The 14,686-nt window shown below is 40.1% G+C and overlaps 1 protein-coding gene across 1 annotated transcript; it reads right to left on the reverse strand.

Moving 5' to 3' along the window:
- Positions 1-1,824: 1,824 nt before the first annotated feature.
- On the reverse strand, positions 1,825-14,474 carry ptbp1a (polypyrimidine tract binding protein 1a). Its single transcript, XM_026311601.1, has 16 exons — positions 14,402-14,474; positions 13,595-13,648; positions 13,291-13,321; positions 9,650-9,710; positions 9,327-9,499; positions 8,770-8,916; positions 8,244-8,414; positions 7,450-7,560; positions 7,009-7,186; positions 6,772-6,852; positions 6,409-6,566; positions 4,987-5,020; positions 3,840-3,932; positions 3,321-3,537; positions 3,052-3,129; positions 1,825-2,812 (listed from the first exon to the last, which is right to left on the reverse strand). Exons 1-16 carry the CDS (start codon positions 14,407-14,409, stop codon positions 2,680-2,682), a joined length of 1,728 nt encoding a protein of 575 aa, XP_026167386.1. The 5' UTR covers positions 14,410-14,474; the 3' UTR covers positions 1,825-2,679.
- Positions 14,475-14,686: the final 212 nt, after the last annotated feature.

Genomic DNA, 14,686 nt, shown 5'->3' on the forward strand with positions numbered 1-14,686 from the left:
AGACAGAAACCAAATGAGGCCAGATGAAAGAAAGAACAAACTAAAGATTTATTGAAGGCAGCAGAAGATGCACGAGACAAGAACAGAATGGCAAGGGGCGGACCGGGGCACATACAGAGACACTTCTGTGTTCAGATAGGTTTAATGTCTTTGTGTTACAAAAGATTTTTTTGTTTTCACAGCTCCTGAGAGCTCAATAGGTCTGTATTGTTTTATCAAAATATACATGTTTTGAATGTAAATTGGATATAATCCAAATGATTGTGGTACAAAAACATGAATATATACAACCATCAACCCCGCTTCATACAATAACTCCACACCGCCCCCATATAAAAAAGGAGAGGAAAAAATAAAAGCTTTTAACAAAACTGAAACGCATATAACCTACACTGTCAACATCACAGCTAAGACTGTGGATCAGTTAAGTATCCATTCTAAAGTGATCTCTACCAAAGCAGGTTTCAGAAAAATCAAACAGAAGGAGTACAATATACAGTATACGCTGTTACCTAAAACATATTTTAACTTCATCTGACTTTTATCCAAGGCATCTGAGAAACTGAAAAAAGGAAACTACAAACCTTGTATTTATATGGAATAGTATGAATGTGGAAAAAAAACCCTTAAGTAATCACAACACTACAAATCAGCAAGGGGTAGAAGATACTTTGGTCCTTAACTGCAATAACCGTCTGCAGCTACATGAAGCTTCGTTAAACCATGCATAATAATCTTTTACAAAAATAGAGACAGAGCGCATCTGCATCTGGTCCAAGACTACAGTGGTTGAGGCTGTGGAAACTGGTGCATGAGGCACACAGGAATGTGACAACATTTAAGACTTCAGTGTGATGGTGCCAACTTGGACTTGTAAGGAAAAGTGCACTAAAGAATCTGACTGTGACTTAAGTGAACACAGACAGGGAATGGGTGAGGGCTATGTCACCCTGTAATGTTATCCTGAATTTATGAAAAAAAAACAAAACAAAACAAAACAAAAAAAAAACAAAACAAAAAAAAAAAAAAACTAAAACACTGGGTTTTTAGAGACAGTGGGGATGCTATCAACTGACAAATGCCTCCAAGCTGCCCTCTCACAGGTAGAATTACCTGAATATAATGGGGTGGCATATTTGCAGACAGGTAAGATAAAACACCTGAATGGGTGGTAAACAAAGTCAACTGAACAGGCCAGATAGTATTTCAGCCTCAGATTACAAGCTCAAGGAGTCAAGGCACTGTGATAATGATCAAACCCAGCCTCTACACATAGGTACAAGTTAAGCTAAGAAGTGATACGCATGTAAATGCTAACATTAAAAAGAAATTGATAAATGAATATATAGGTGTCCACATACAAATGAACATAATATGGTTAAATGACATGCCAAACATTATCTCTGTGGAGAGGACTAAATGATGGCGACTGACAGGAAGGCTGAATAAAGCTCGTGTCCTGCCACAATACACCTAATAGCTACATCACCAAGCAAGACTATTAGGCATCTAACTAACTTACATTCATAGTTTCTACATACATATAATGGGGATATATGCATACAAATAATTAGATAAGAAGAAAGAGAAGACTGAATGCGCCACTTTCCCCCATTTTAACAATGCTGGTACACACCAAACGGCATGAAAAAGGCATTTTCAAATGAAGCCACAGCAATGCTTAAGGCAATCTGGCTGGGGCACAGTAAGGCACAAGACTGTAGATAAAGAAAAATGTGTCCTTATTGAGTATCAGTGGCATGGATTACCCTGGAACAAAGAGGTTGGTAGTTATAATGGGGGGAAAAAAACAAACAAACAAACAAAAAAAAAATACTGGGAAATAAGTTGGTGAGCCAAAACAAAAGCCTCATTCTCAAACCATTTCTGACTGGCCAAATAGGTTCAAAGTGGCATTTCAAAAAGGCACACAGCTATAATCCACATGACTATCATAGTAAAAGGAATGCTGAAGTGTGTCTGGTGTGGACAGGATTAATCCACATAAACAAACATCTGTGGTAAAAGTTTTTTTTTTTTGTTTTGTTTTTTTTTTTTTTTTAAGCGATTTGGTCTAAAGTGTCAGTTCAGCTGCCCTTACTTCACCTCCAATATAATGTTTCAATGCAGAACATTGCCCCTTTACCAAATAAACCAAACAAAGACAGGGACATTGTATTGGTGATACAGGACATTGTAATCATTGAACAAAAAAAAGTTTCCTACAATGGAAGAAGTCTGTATAACTTTCTGTGGCATGGAAAACAAATGCAGGGTTTGGTAACCACAATGTCATAATGCCACAAATTCAGCTAATGTTAGCAAATCTAGATCAGCTACAAACAAATGTAAAACAAACTATCATTTTGTGCGAGCCCACATTTAAATTTAAAATACCTCCTATTTTTATGCTAACTTGCAATTTATGAATCAAATTAAAATATATTTGTTCATATTTTTGCGCCACAGAAATTGGACAGAGGAATCGAAGAGAATCAAAAAGCAAAATCAAGTAATCCCACAACTATTGGGAACGACTAGAAGAAGGGGTTGAAGGAGCAACATTCTACAAAGAAACAAAGTTGTGTATCTGTAAATGGTGGCCATTACCACTGAAAGCAACCTTGAGAAAAGTGGCATTCAGATGGAAATACACTTGGAGGGTGGAAGAAAAGGCACTCAAATGGTGGACTTTGAAAAAGACACTCGGAGGTGGTGGTTCTCTCCCAGATCGTGGTTGTGGAATTCGATGAGGGACTCAATTGCTTCCTCGACTGAGCCCATCTGGATCAGGGCCATCTTGCGGTCTTTTCTGTTTAATAAGAGGAAGGTATGAAAGTGTCAACATGCCACACACATTTGTTTCTTGCTATTTGCTATGTTGTACTTGGGGTGGGGGGGACAAGACAAGACATCTCAGACTCCACACAATGATTAAAACCTCATAGCAAATTTTACTTAAGTTAGCTTGGCCCTAAAGGAAACTGGCAGAAGACGGGCACCAATCAGTCAGGGTATTCCAGAAAACTGAATAACTGATTTGAGACTTACTGAAAAAATTTGAAGGCCTTGACTGTGGCTCCTGAGCTGGTAAACAGCCTCCTGAGGTCATCCTCTACCACAGAAGGTCTAAAGGCAGAAGGGAAAAAAGAATTAATCAACCCAAAGCATTTAAGTGGGTTAATGTTCCTTTTACTTAACTGTACTTTTTCCTTTATTTGCTGGTATGGTAAAACAACGTATACACGGCGCAACTGAATGTAACCATTTATTCCAAAGGATTAAATACAGAAAAAAAGAAAAAGAAAAACGAGGCTCACGGTATGTTGGAGAGGTGGAGTGTTGCAGAGGGTGGGAAGATGTTGGAGTAGTTTTTGGAGCCAGGCTTCTTGAAACGGTGCAGTGGTGAGTTGCTGTAGTCTTTTGTGAGGCCCTGGTCCTCATGGCCCTCTCTGGGCAACTGCACTGTCGTGTGTTTCGACAATGTCACTCGCATGGCCCTGCCATGAAGCCGCTGGCCATTCAGGTGGCTCATAGCTGAGAAATATTGTTGACAAAGAAAGTCAAAACCTGTTTTGCTTTTTTGTTTTTAAAAAATAGCACAAATGCAAACCTGGTTTCAACATACAACATACAAACCTTTACACATTTTCCTTTGGCTAAATGATTAGAAATCATTTTGAACCTTTACTTTTTTCTTTTTTTTTTTTTTTTTTTAAATGTCTAGATCATTTTAACTTAAGCCTCAAAACAATGCATGACAAAATATGAGGAAAAACAAAAGAAAAAGCTACATCAAATAAAAGAAAGATTGTGTTGCAGAGCTGGAGTGTAGTTACCTAGCTGAGCCTGGGTGCCATCAGACATCTGGATCAGAGCATTCTCCTTTTTATTAAACAGGATCTTCACTCTCATTACATCGCCATACACACCTAGGGACGGAGAGGCAGGTGTCACAATATAAGACACGACCAACAGAACCTTAACAGGAGCCAAAACTGCCAATCACAGCAACAAAACAATTTAAACGATCAAATCAGACGAAGAAATATTCATACAGTTACTAAACAAACACTGTCTGATTAATGAGCAATTGTCACGCTATTCTAATAATTTTCTGTTCAATTCTTTGGAATCTACCTAATCCTATGTAAATCCTCTTTGTATGCATAGATGCAAACAGCTAAAATGGTTATGCTTGTGAAGACGGAGGCAGTGGTTTGAAGGCATAAATCAAAGAATAGTAAATGAGTGGTTCTGATCAGTTTGAACGCTACAGTGAAGAGAGTTAATTAACTGACCAAATTAAAGGGTTTGGTAGAGACATGCAGGAATAACTATACATGCACATACCTACATTAGAATAACAAACTGCAAAAGAATGATATGGTGACATAATCCGAGGATATGTCAACTCTCAATCACTAAAAAGCAGCAGCATTTCAGTATTCCTTTCCATGTACTGTTGCTGAGTGGCTCAAGGCAACCACAGAAAAACCAACTTAAATATGAAACTTGATTAATTTTCATGGCTTAAAATTGGACTGTGCAGAACCAAATAAAGTGTTGACTTTTATCCCTTTCCAGAGAGTGATGCTTTAGAATTCAGATCAGCTTCCCGCCTTATTCCTGAACAAAATGATCCCCACGTTTCTATTTAGTGGGGCAATACTGGGGTTGTGTGCTTTGAAGATGAAAACCACAAATGCTTTTTGCCCATGGGCAGCAAACCATGGCTGCTAAAAATTAAATGAAATGCTGCCGCTTTGTGTGGTGTTCTCACCTTAAGTTTCCTTACACAAACCCACGACAACCAAAACAAGTCATACAAACCCCAATACGAACAGACACCCCCACCCTTCATAGGCCTGTAGCCTGATGACGAGCCATCAGTGGTTACAAAATAAAGCCAACATGAGACAAGACATGCCCACCTTGCCAGGTAACAGTAGTAATAAAAAAGGAGATGAAAGGATGATAACGTACCGAAAAGAATAAAGAGGCAGTGTGGCGTAACGCTCTTTAGAGACAGCAGGGGGAGCAGCGGGGCAGGGGGCCAAAGGGGGAGAGGGAACGGGGAGAGGGGAAAAGAGACGGAGCGGAGTGGAGGACAGTGGAGTGGAGTCGGGACATGTCCGCAGGCCACAGGCAGCGAGGTCCACAGGAAGGCCACAGTACCATGGAGGAAGGAGAGGCATGAGAGACGAAGAGAATGAAGAGAGGACAAGAGGAGGAAAGGATTTACACAGCGTGAAAGAGGAGGAAGAGAGGACAAAGATGAAGATGGGATGGAGGAAAGAAAGAGGGTGGGAGGACAAATAAGGGAAAAATCAAGGTAGGAGCAAAGAGGTGCCAATGTTGTGTTTTTGTGTTTTCAATTTGTGGGTGGTGTCCAAATTGAGAATAATGAGTAGGGAGGAAAAAGAGTTGGGTAGGTAGAAGGAGAAGTGGTTGTAGTAGTAACAGGAGTGGCAGAGGGGAGGGGATGACAGAGGGAACAATTGGTCATGGGGTGTGCAGTCAGTTGGCAAGAGTTGGGGAGGGGGGGGGTTCAAACAAAAAAGAGGGAGAGTGGGTACAGATAAAGAAGAGAGAGAAAAAGGAGTAAAAAAACAAGGTCAGTATACACAAAGAAATGTAGTGCTTCAGACAGTAGAACTGGCTAAATTAAAATACACTGTCACTATGGGAACACTAGAAGAAAAGAAGAGAAAAAAGATTAACAATGAAATACAGAAAAAGGCAGAGACAATATTTACTTTTAAATTACATGATGTGTTTGTATAGATTATTTAAAACAATAAAACTTAAACCTGAGTAGCAATTAAGCCTAAAAACTGATCTTAATGTGATGACTATGTAAGTATGGTAAAAGTAATGAGTGTGACAATGCATTCTACACACTATATATATGTAAAACAAAAGGGACAAATACTCCACATGATGTGTTTCTTTAAAAAAATATAAAGTAATATTGTCTCCCCAACAACTCAAGAATGATTTCAACTAAATGGACAAAAATGAAGATATGAAATGGTAAGTTTTTATTATAAAAAAAAACAAAAAACAAAAAAGAAGTTAGTGTTTTAAATAAACTTAAAATTCACAGTGAGCAAAGTGGCAGGTCAGAAATGCAGCAGGTTTGGTCAAACACAGAGAGGTCCTGAAAGAGAAGAGGTTTTGACTCAATGAACCCTTTTTACATAAAAATAGTGCTAAGGGTACTCCAGCTAGTGCAATCATATGGAGGCGAAGTCGTCTGGGGCAAAAATACTAGTTGGTCTCAAACAAATGGATCCAGGTCTATGAACCATAGTGTAAACAAAAAGGTACTATTATTTAAATGATGTTCAGCACTACACTGACAAAGGCAGAAAGTAAATCTGTAAAACCTAGAAGTCTACTCACCTCAGGGTTCAGATTGCTGACCAACAAGACATTGTGTCCCCCAGAAGCAGCAAGCCCCGACAGCCCAAGCCGAGTGGCAGCTGCTGCTGCAGCAGCCATACCACCAGGGCCTACACCCAGAGACGCCAGGGCGCTGGGAATACCAGGCACTGACAGACCTATAAGGAACAAAATATTGATTACTTTGAATTTGTACTACTTTGCCAATATACTGAAGGACCCTGTAAGAAGAATTTAAAAACTAAGTATTTCATTATCAAGACCAATTAGAAAGCGTGCACATCAGCTAACAAAGTCTGTAGAAGGGATGTATACAACATTGTAAAAGAAACAGTATAGTTTAAACAAAGTATGTGTACTGACCTGCTGCCTGCTGGATAGCAAAGGTTGGGGGGAAGGCATGAGCTCCACCATAGGGAGAGGCTGAGATTATGCCTGGTGCAGCTAGGACAAGAAACAAGAAAAGAATTAGAGCACAAACTTCTCCAATGATTAATGACAAAGGATGAAGAAAAAAAAAAAAAAAAGAATACGTTTATTATCAGTTGATGTGATAAGAACCCAACATAGATGCCTCTTTAAATCATGTCTCAAACTTACCAAATGCAGCAGCCATAGTCTGGGGATCGATGGAGGGCTGTGAATCTGCAGTGGGAAGGTCTGGCCGGGTGTAGTCCCTGCTCTTGTCGTTGTTGTACTTGACATTGAGGCTAGTGAGCTTGGAGAAGCTGATTCTCAGGGTACAGCATGCATTGTAGATGTTCTGTCCATCCAGAGACTAAGACAGATGTTGGAACATTAAAATAATGTGTCTGGTATGCTTTACACACTTGTGATTCTAACTACAGTTTCATATTTGATTAGTGCCCCACAGTGTACACTCTGCACTGCAACAGTTTGGTTTAATTGTCATTACCAACCCTGCTAAATAAAAACAAAAAACAAAACAACAACAAAAAAAAAAAAAACCACCCAGTGATCTGTTACCCAGTGGTATCAGCCTCAAACTGAAACATCATGACAAAGTTGTACCAGTCTTACCAGTTTAGCGTGCTGGGCTGTCATGCCATCTGCATATTGGATCAGAGCCTGGAACTGGTTGTTCTTGGTGAAAGTAATGATCTTTAGCACAGTGCCGAACTTGGAGAAAATCTGGAGAATGGATACAGCATGATTAGGGATAACATAAACGTAACATTTTCATTACTACTGGGGAATAAACAAAGCAAAATTGAATGTGTTTCAAGAGTTCCAGAGTCACATGTACATATTTTTTTTTATGTAGCACTGCGAGATTTACAGTGTATCTTGCAGAAAATGTCAAATGTGAGTCACAGACACCACTAGTCAGTAACACAATCTTGAGAAAAGCAAAGAAGAGACAGGTGTAACAACAATGGCAAGCTATTTATAGGTTAGGTACAGTTACCTGAGTGAGACAAAGACAAACTGGTAAGATAGCTTTAGTAATGAACAGTAGGTGTGTTTAACTATTTGCAATTAAAATGTAAATACAAATGACTTTAACCTTCAGGATCAATGAGAAGCCTGAAAACAATCCATTGAACCCAGCCACCCCAACTCAAAGGGTTTTTAAAGGGTTGTTCAGAGATTACAGAGCTGACAATCAGGTAATTATAAATGATCTGGCAAGCACATGATATGGAAAGGTAAAACTAAATTAGATCAATTAACTAGGTAATTTTTGCAGCTCAGGTATTACATCTACAACAAAACTTTAGTACTTTAATTTCATAAAATCTAAAAATAAAAATTATGCCATCATATATATATTCATCTCTCTCCAGTGTCAAAACTGCATAGGTTCTTTGTACCTGGTGCAGTACATCCAAGGTGACAGGATAGAAGAGATTCTCCACTATGACTCTGAGTACAGGGCTTTGGGTCGTGGCTCCTCCCATGCTGCTTGCATCTGTGGAAATGGCCATGCTTCCCATCCCACCACCATGCAGTGCATTGACTGCCTGCAGAGCTGCCTGGGCCCGCTAAGAGTAAAAGGTACAACTTAACAGGAAAGCCTTAACATTGATCGACAGAAACATGCATTAAGTGAATGGGTGCAAGGAAGTACAATATCATAGCCTGCTTTTTCTGTGATTTGTCTCTGACAAAATAAATTTGGGGAATTAACATCATTACATTATTTTTGCACAGATCAGATTTTTTTTTAAAGAAAGATAAAAGGTTCTACAATACTTCAACATTAAACATCAGTTTCCTGCATTCAGCAAACACTTTAATTTTCAGTATCTTGTGTGTACACCACAATTTAAGCTTCAAAGCAAGTCAATTAATATGACAAGCAAGTCCATGTGTGCAAATGTGAGAGCAAGCTCTTACCACTTGGTTAGGGGAGTTGTCCGTCTTGAGTTCTTTATGGGTTGAGTATTGCATGTAAATGGGGTGGTTTCTGATGACAGGAGTGACAGAGGAGTAGTAGCTCACCATAGTTTGTGCACACTCCTCACTGTTCAGTTCCAAGAATGCCTGAAATGGCAGAAGCAGATGAAGAAAAGGTATTTATTTCTCCTATTACATACAATAAGGGTGCTAGTCGGAGGCAATGTTATTAAAGCATTCCTAATAATTTGCACATCTGGTGTAAACATTTCTAATTAACAGCATGATAGTTTTTTCTATTTTATGTTTATTGGGTTTGACACAGAACTGCTGCGGTAACAGAACTGGATAACAGAGGGAATAATGAAGACTATCATTCTCCAGAAAGTGTCAGCATGAAGAATTGCCTCCATACTCAGCCATAAAGATGGAACAAAGGCTTCATTTTCAAGTCAGGACAGAAGGCTAGAAAGCTGATCCTTTGTCAAAGAACTAAACAGAAATTTCACTCACCCTGTACAGCACAGGTGAGCAGTACTAAACATTTCTTTACTTACCTGGTTTTTCCCTTTTAGCATCAGCAGATTGGTGACTTTTCCAAAAGGCAGCCCCAGGCCAATAACCTCAGCCTCATTTATGTCATTGGGAAGCTTGCGTACATGGACCACACGTGACGGAACACCAGGACTGCGGACGTCACCTTTGAATTTTTTGCTGTCGTTGCCATTGGCTGCAAGCGAAAACAGAGGCATATACGATCAGGGAGGGAACAGAAGGGTCTGTTTCTTCGTGAATAATGGACTGATCGTCATGGCAACACAAACACAGACACGACAACCACTTCAATAAAAAGGATTCCCCTCCATGGCAACCCCCTTACCTGAGTTCATGATATAGGGCCCGTTGGATATGCAGGAAGAAAAGAGTTCGTCAGATCCCCTCTACAGAAGGAGAGAAAACAATGGTTCACTTCAGTGCATTCTCCAATGAGGGCTCAGCAGGGCAGGTGGAGAGAACAGCTCTCATATTACCTAGCCATAGTGTGATAAAGCAGGAAGTAATCTGATAACCAGAAGAGGATCGGGTAAACATGGCTGAGAAGTATTCCACCTTCCTGACAAGAAAGAAGTCAGGGACCCTGCTTGTCGGCATGGATATTTGTCTTCCCAGTACTGCCTAGTTAAAACCCTTAGTCACAATAGGATGGGCCATTATTTCTTCCTTTGGGTAATGTGCCAAATTATCATGGTTTAATGCCAATCACACTTAAGGAGGATCACTTACAATTCAGCTTGAAGCACACAAGAGAGTCACAACTGCTTAGTGTAACAGCAGCTGTCAGTCAGCACAACCCATCTTCTCATAATTCAGTATTAGGAGGAAGGAAAACACATTGAAGTCCTCTGGACTGGAAGACAAGATGGAGATACTACCAGCACACAGTAGTTTACTGTCTGCTGAGACAGCCTTGTTCATCCTCTCGCTCTCTCTCTGGAGTAGATATAAAGTGCTGTTTCAGGGCTGTTCTTGTGGCTGTGTGTGTTTGTGGTTGTGTGAAATGAAGTATAGCAGTCACAAGAAGTGGCTCAGCAGCCTAAGCTCTACAACACTCTACAATAAAGGTCCTGTTCAGGCTAAGACTAGGGGCATTGTTATGCGGTGCGCGCACGCACGCGTGCGCACACACACACAGCCCCAAGGACACTGAGGGTTGAAGAGTCCCACAGCGTTTTAACAACATCCAGTCATGCAGGTTTGCTAGGATTCTTTTCCACCTTGTGAATCGTGTCTGTAAATACACAAGCTGGTAATTGGTGGACGGTTTCCTAGTAAGACTGAAAATTCAGTTCACAGAATGCATGAATAATGTCATGTGAGATATTACAATTTGGTAGTGCTTCAAAACAATAAAGGGGTAGTGAGGAGTACTGTTGCTAGAGCACAACACCGGGAGCAGTACTGTAAACTACCCTTTGACTTACAGATGGAAGAGGCCCACACAGAGGTCTGCTATCTCAATTTGTGAACTTAAAAACAACTGAAATTCCCATGCCTTTTTTGCTTTGCCTTTAGGATCTCCTCCTTTGGCTAATGTTTAAATGTTGAATACATTGCATACATGAAGATTACAAGACAAAAAACAGACTTCAAGGCAGCCTCTGATAAGACTCAAAATTGTAGAATGAGTGAATAACTATATAGGAGTTATGCGCAATCAAAAGAAGAATAGGGAAAAGCTGCAATTACTCATTAAGTCAGCATTTTGTTGACTAGAACTCATATCTAAGAACACACAAAAAGGAAGCTCACAGCAAAGATAATGAATGATTAGTGTCATGTTCTCCTTTGTGAGGACAAAAAAAAAAATGTTTTTACTTCACAACTGGGCCAAGGTTAGATGCAAACTGTGCAAAATGAAGGAAGTGGCTCCAGTCTGACTCAGTGGTTGTGGGCGGGCAGCATCATATTATCAGTCAGCAGGCCAACTCCAAACAGGAAGAGCAGGCCCGCTTCCAGGCTTTAGAAAAATTTCCTCCTGGGGACTCATGGTGACTGCTCAATGGCAGGACTCTCTCTCACCCTACTTCCTCTTTCTAATAATAACCACAAAGCTAAGACTAAGTCTACATTTAATGCAGGAACATCAAGTCACATACAAAACAGGGGATTGTGTTACAATTGTATGAAGAATGCTTCTACTGCTTTTTGGAGGGAATGCAACTGAGAATACAGAGCAGCACAAAGGAAAATCCATTTTTAACACAAACCCACTAAACATCTACTGACACTTTCACATTCTTTCTTTGCTCAGATGTGAGCAGTGTAACAATAACCTTCAGGAGACAATGACACATTACTGGCCGAAATACTGAAACTGAAGCAGAATCTTCTCACCAACAATGGCTGCACCTTGAACTTAATTTTAAAAGAGAGCCTGTACTGCAATTTCCCAGCTCCATTCACAACACCTAGTGTGAACTGCTTCAAAGAAAGAGTAAAAAGGAACATCGAGAGAAAACAGTGAAAATACATTAAGACATTACAAGGAAACTAAATTTAAGATCAGTGATTACTTATGTCTGCAAGCAACCTTATTTTCAACTCTACAGGGGGTTGGTGGGTGATTACAAGAACAAAGGAATGGAGCACAGGTAGAGACATGTTTGTTCACTGTGATCTTCCCCAGTGAAGGGGGCAGGGTACTGTGCCTCACCAGGGGGCTGGAGGGGGGAGATTGGAATGTGACCGCGGAATGCCAGACTCTCTGCCCAGACAGAATAATTACAGATTCCAGCAGGGCAGCTCTCCATAACTTAGTATCATCGGACTCATTACCATATCACATTCAATCCAGAAAACAAGAAAGGTGCATGGTTAATCAAGCTGAAAAACAACAGACATTATTGAAATTAACAGAGGGGGTGAGCTGTGTCTGTGTTACAGGCGTGTGTATCAAAGTGCTTGTTTAAACAGTATAAAGACCTTTGGCCAGGAGGATGAGGACGGTTGCAGAAGGATGGTTACAGCTCTGAGTTAAATTACTCCACCTACACACAACGGCCCTAGGCTGTGTTACTAAGGATTACTACACAGTCAGTCATTTTTACTGGGTACACAAGTTAGCAACCAACAGTGTGCCAAACAGGTGTGTTTGTTCTTCACAAGTCGACACACACACACACACAAAAGATATTTTAGATAAACATACAACCAATTTCTCATCCCTGCAAATGCAAAGGCTAATTAATGCACAAAAAAGTTAGTTTTACTAAGACCTGTAACTATTCCTGACAGAAACAAGAAAGAAGAGAGAGAAATATCAAATGTTGGAGCAGATTCAATTGCTTTCTTAACATTCCAGTAAGACAAACAGGCTATTAAGGAACATACTAAATAAAACAGGAAGTTTCATTTCCCTGCAGCCACACAATCCACCAGACAGGAAAACATAAACCCCACCTTAGATGATTATTAGATATTCTACTGGAATTATCGGATATTCCAGGTCCACATTCTTCTGAGTGGCTGCAACCTCTACGTGCTGATCGCTCAGGGGTAATTCATAAATCTTTAAAAGAAAAGCCAGGCTGCAACTGCAAACTCATTTCACATGAGAAATGGCTTTAGACAGCAGTTCTGTAATTATAGAGGAAGCTCTCACAAACTGACAGACTACGTGTCCCGAGTCCCCATTGTTGGTACAGTTCCTTTCTATTTCCACTAATGTCTAAAAAGTTCCTTGGATTGAAGGCTGTTTGATGCCATATACATTACAGGAGAAATTTACATATATGGGTAGAAATGACAAAATAGGAGCTTCTTAGATACAAAACCTAATGGGACTCTACAGCAGTAAAAGATTAAATAGGGGTACCACAATCAACACAACTCACAGAGCACTACAGTTGCAAAGGCCATGTTGACAGTTAAACATAACTTTACTTAATTTCAATTTTTGGCAGTGAAATAAGGGAAAGCGAAAATGAGCTGCAAAAAAGAGATGACTCGAAAACTGCCTACCTTCGTGCCAACTGATATGTCATGAACACTCCTGTGAAAGAGAAAAGAGTTTTTAATTAGACAGGAAATCAAAAACATCTACAGTATCACGAGATCTTGTTTAAAGTTCAACACAACAGGCCATCCTATACTGTGAAACTCACATCCAGACAAAATGAAAGCTAAAGTACCCTTACACTCAAACGAAATCGACTTCCTCATTCAGATGTAATTACATTTACGAAGCCTGAAATTCAGAAAGCACCAGAGAAACCTAAACAATTTGAGTCGAAGCCGTTAACGCAAAAATATACAGAATACTTACTCAATTTCAGGGACGTAGCCGGATCCCAGAGGGTACAAGTCAGCGTCTAGGCGGCTGTACGGAGTTGGCAAAACATAAAAGAAAACTTCAGTGTCTACTTTTTTACAAATAATAGCAGTGCAACGAAAATCTAATAACACGTTCGCGTTAAGCGTATCGAGCTCAAGCGAAATTCACATTGTTCTCGAAGTCCTCTGAATTGTTAAATTTAGCAAGGTGATAAAAAAAACTTAGGTTAAAATAAACTTGCGCTGTTATGTTAGATAACCAGGTATCGAGATCTGTGATTCAATCAACATGAAATGTCCAGGCCAGATATCTTCAACATGGCCCTGGCAGTCGGCAGACAAATGAATGCGGAAATGAGACACGTTGCTTTAGCTAGTTCCCATGAAACCAAGTTACTAAGGCACAGTTAGCCAGAGTTAACTAAGGTCTACGTTAGCAAGGGACAGACTGTCGCCACTATGTTCCTATCACGAAAAAGTGTATCCACGTCGAAACTCTCAATAAGTTACGTTTGCTCCGCGTCAAGTGCCGTTTACATAAAACGATAACGGTGCACATAACTAACGTTTGTTAGCTAGCGACGGCTAGCAGCTGCTAGTTAGCTTACGCTCCTGCTAACTGTTGCATGTTTTGATGAAAAAAAAAACAGTTTCAAGTAAACTTTCCTGGTCTAACGAAAAAAAGAAACACCCATCGCAACCAGACTAGTTTAAGAAGTAACCGATATATAAAAAGAAGCCTCAAAACATTCGGTTTGTCCGAAAAAATAAGTCTTTAGTGTGGTTCTTTTTCACTTACCCGTCCATTGCACAAGAAAAAAACTGCAGGTCTGAGGCGAAGGTAGGGCGGCAGACTTGCTTGATTTTCTTACAAAATGGCTGAACACGCGGAGTCGAGCGCTGATTAGTCCAGGCGCTCCCGAGAGCCAAAAAGAGGCGGGGACAAACTTCAACTCGAGTCGTGATTGGACAAGACCACCATCATTTTGTGGAAAAAGGGGGGCCGCGGCAATTTTCCAGTACATCATACCCAGGGTTAGTGTTGATGGAGTTATGTGAGTTTATTAGCACAAAGTTTATAAAA

This window comes from Mastacembelus armatus, chromosome 22 (genome assembly GCF_900324485.2).
Source record: "Mastacembelus armatus chromosome 22, fMasArm1.2, whole genome shotgun sequence".
Classification (NCBI taxonomy): Eukaryota; Metazoa; Chordata; class Actinopteri; order Synbranchiformes; family Mastacembelidae; genus Mastacembelus; species Mastacembelus armatus.

Coding starts and splice junctions, on each gene's coding strand:
- ptbp1a (XM_026311601.1), bottom strand. Junction 7,561..8,243: donor CCTTGGATGTACTGCACCAG/GTACAAAGAACC, acceptor TCCATTCTCCAG/ATTTTCTCCAAGTTCGGCAC. Junction 3,933..4,986: donor CTGCCTCTTTATTCTTTTCG/GTACGTTATCAT, acceptor CTCCGTCCCTAG/GTGTGTATGGCGATGTAATG.